This window comes from Pinus tabuliformis, chromosome 8 (genome assembly GCF_031772625.1).
Source record: "Pinus tabuliformis cultivar Carrire ecotype Pingquan chromosome 8, CPIR1, whole genome shotgun sequence".
NCBI classification, from domain to species: domain Eukaryota; kingdom Viridiplantae; phylum Streptophyta; class Pinopsida; order Pinales; family Pinaceae; genus Pinus; species Pinus tabuliformis.
In genome coordinates, this window is record NC_142294.1 from 1,188,737,533 (window position 1) to 1,188,739,936 (window position 2,404).

At 36.3% G+C, this 2,404-nt stretch overlaps 1 protein-coding gene across 1 annotated transcript; it reads right to left on the minus strand.

Moving 5' to 3' along the window:
• Positions 1 to 370: 370 nt before the first annotated feature.
• On the minus strand, positions 371 to 1,303 carry LOC149239606 (tuliposide A-converting enzyme 1, chloroplastic-like). Its single transcript, XM_089369919.1, has one exon. It carries the CDS (start codon positions 1,301 to 1,303, stop codon positions 371 to 373), a length of 933 nt encoding a protein of 310 aa, XP_089226045.1.
• Positions 1,304 to 2,404: the final 1,101 nt, after the last annotated feature.

Consider the following 2,404-nt stretch of genomic DNA (forward strand, 5'->3'; position numbering starts at 1 on the left):
TGAAAATTAAGTGTCAACCCAAATTCCAATCCAAAATATAACATCCAAACTAATTTATGGCCTAAAATCCTAATTTGTTTATTTTTTTACACTTTAAAGCAAAAACACTTAAATAACCCACAGCCACATATCTAGGATTTGCTCTTTATACGGAAAGATTCTGTGAGCTGTTACACTAATCAGAGGAGATTCTGTGAGCTGTTACACTAATCAGAGGAGAAATGCATGAAATCCGAAATGCGTTTCAACATGTGGAGCGCATTCTCAGAATTGGTGAGATGGAAGACGTGATCTTCGCCTTCTGTCATCACCAAATCAGCATCTTTGCCTGCCTTCTTTATAGCTTCGTAGTACGAAACAGCGCGCTCTGTCACCATGCCACGAATACAACCATTCGTTCGTACACCAGAGTCGACAGATTAGGAGAACGGGGTCCCATTGGGTTACAAAATGGGTGGTCCATATCGGCTCCTGCAGGGAGGGCGATGCTCCACAGTGCATGCGTCAACTTTTTAAAATCCTCCACAGCCGCCCCCGTGCCTTCTATTCGTTCTTCTGCGTCAAAGAAGGGGTGAACCAGAATGGCCCCTTGGAAGCGCAGGTCATTCCATTTCCTTCCACTCGCAAGTATTCCCACCTGGTGCACGATGTTGCCTCCCGCACTGTCACCTGCCACGAACACCTTGCTAAAATCTGCGTGCGAAGTGAGCCACGGTTCCACAGACACCCCATCCAGTGCCTCTGCTTGACGGTCAAGCCATTCAAGAACACTGAAACAATCGTCATAAGCCGCAGGGAGGCGATGCTCAGGAGCTCTCCTGTACTCCACCGATATACAAATCACCTTGGCTTCTGTAGCCACTTTATTAAGATAACTGTGATACACAGGTGAAGCAGCAGAATCGGCGCAAAAACCCCCTCCGTGACCATAAACAAGCAGTGGCAATTTTTCGTTTCCATCCGTCACATGGAGACGAGGGAGGTAGAGACGGACGAAGACGCCTGTTTCAGCATCGATGACCACGTCTTTGGATGCCACTCCTTGCAAATCATCAGATTCGAGCTCTGGTGAAGGGGGAACCGTACCCCGATCGAATACGCGTTCAACCGCTCCGTCTTCATAGATTCTCAAAACACCAGGAATGTCAACAACGATAGATAAGCACGATGATGACTCCATAGGTGTTGGGCCGTGGGCGACGGGCAAAAAAAAGTACGCGAGGTCGAAAAAATTCCGGCAGACACGCAGTTCCAATTTCGAAAGCCCGGGCACATTGTATTTAAAACTGCGGATATCATCCATTGTTGACCAGGGTTGCGGAATTGAAATGCAAAGTGGGCCCACAGACGTTGCGCATAATCACTAAATTTAATGAAGAACTGCGACGCTCCTCCACTGAAGAAGTATCAGTTCACTAATTGTCTAATCCACGTACCTAGGCATTGACGTTCCGGTCAAAGGAGGTTGCTGGGTGATGTGGTTCTCGTGTTGTTTAAATTATATTTTTAAATATAAATGTACAAATAAATATATTTGGTGTGTATATATCATACATCAAATGACTTCCTAACTCCTACGTATCTTGTACATATAAATACATGATACGCTGAATACACATGTATAATACACTAAATTGTGATGTTCTGGTTGATATTTGTTTTAATATTTAATGTTTTTTATTAATTGAGGGCTAAGAAATTGTATAATGTTCACTTACATCTTTACTTTTTCATGTCTCATTAAAATAGACAATAAATCAACATCAAATTACTGCCTATTTCCTACTTATCTTGCGCATATAAATATATGATACACTAAATTGTGATGTTCTTGTTCATATCTGTTTTAATATTATTATATTTTTTTATTATGTAATCCATTTTATCATTGATTTTATATTAATTAATTTTTTAACTATAATATTTGCATTTATTATATTTCTTTACATTAGCAAAATATGTTATTTATTTTTTATTATTATTGAATTTCATTTATCTACTATATTGCTAGTGGATAGATTAAAGTGTTCTAAAGCTTGCAAGTAAGATTCTGATTTTTTAAAGTTTTTGTTAAGTTTTTAATTTTATGACTGTATAAAGGTGGGAAAACTAATTTTTAAAACCAAAAGAACTTTATAGAGTTTTGAAGATTATTATTTAAAAAAAAAAATCCAAAAAACATTAAAGTATTTGGTTGATATTTAACATAGTTAGACCATCATAATATATATTAGTAAGTATATATTAATTATTAATATATATTTTTAATATATAATTAATGTTATTATATATTTATAATTTATAATTTTAATTAACTAATATTAAAATATAAAAAGTCACTATATTAATTTTAATATCACTAATTAATTAATTTATAATTTAATAATATTATAATATCAAATAA

Coding starts and splice junctions, on each gene's coding strand:
- LOC149239606 (XM_089369919.1), bottom strand. CDS start 1,303: ATGGATGATATCCGCAGTTTTAAATACAATGTGCCCGGGCTTTCGAAA.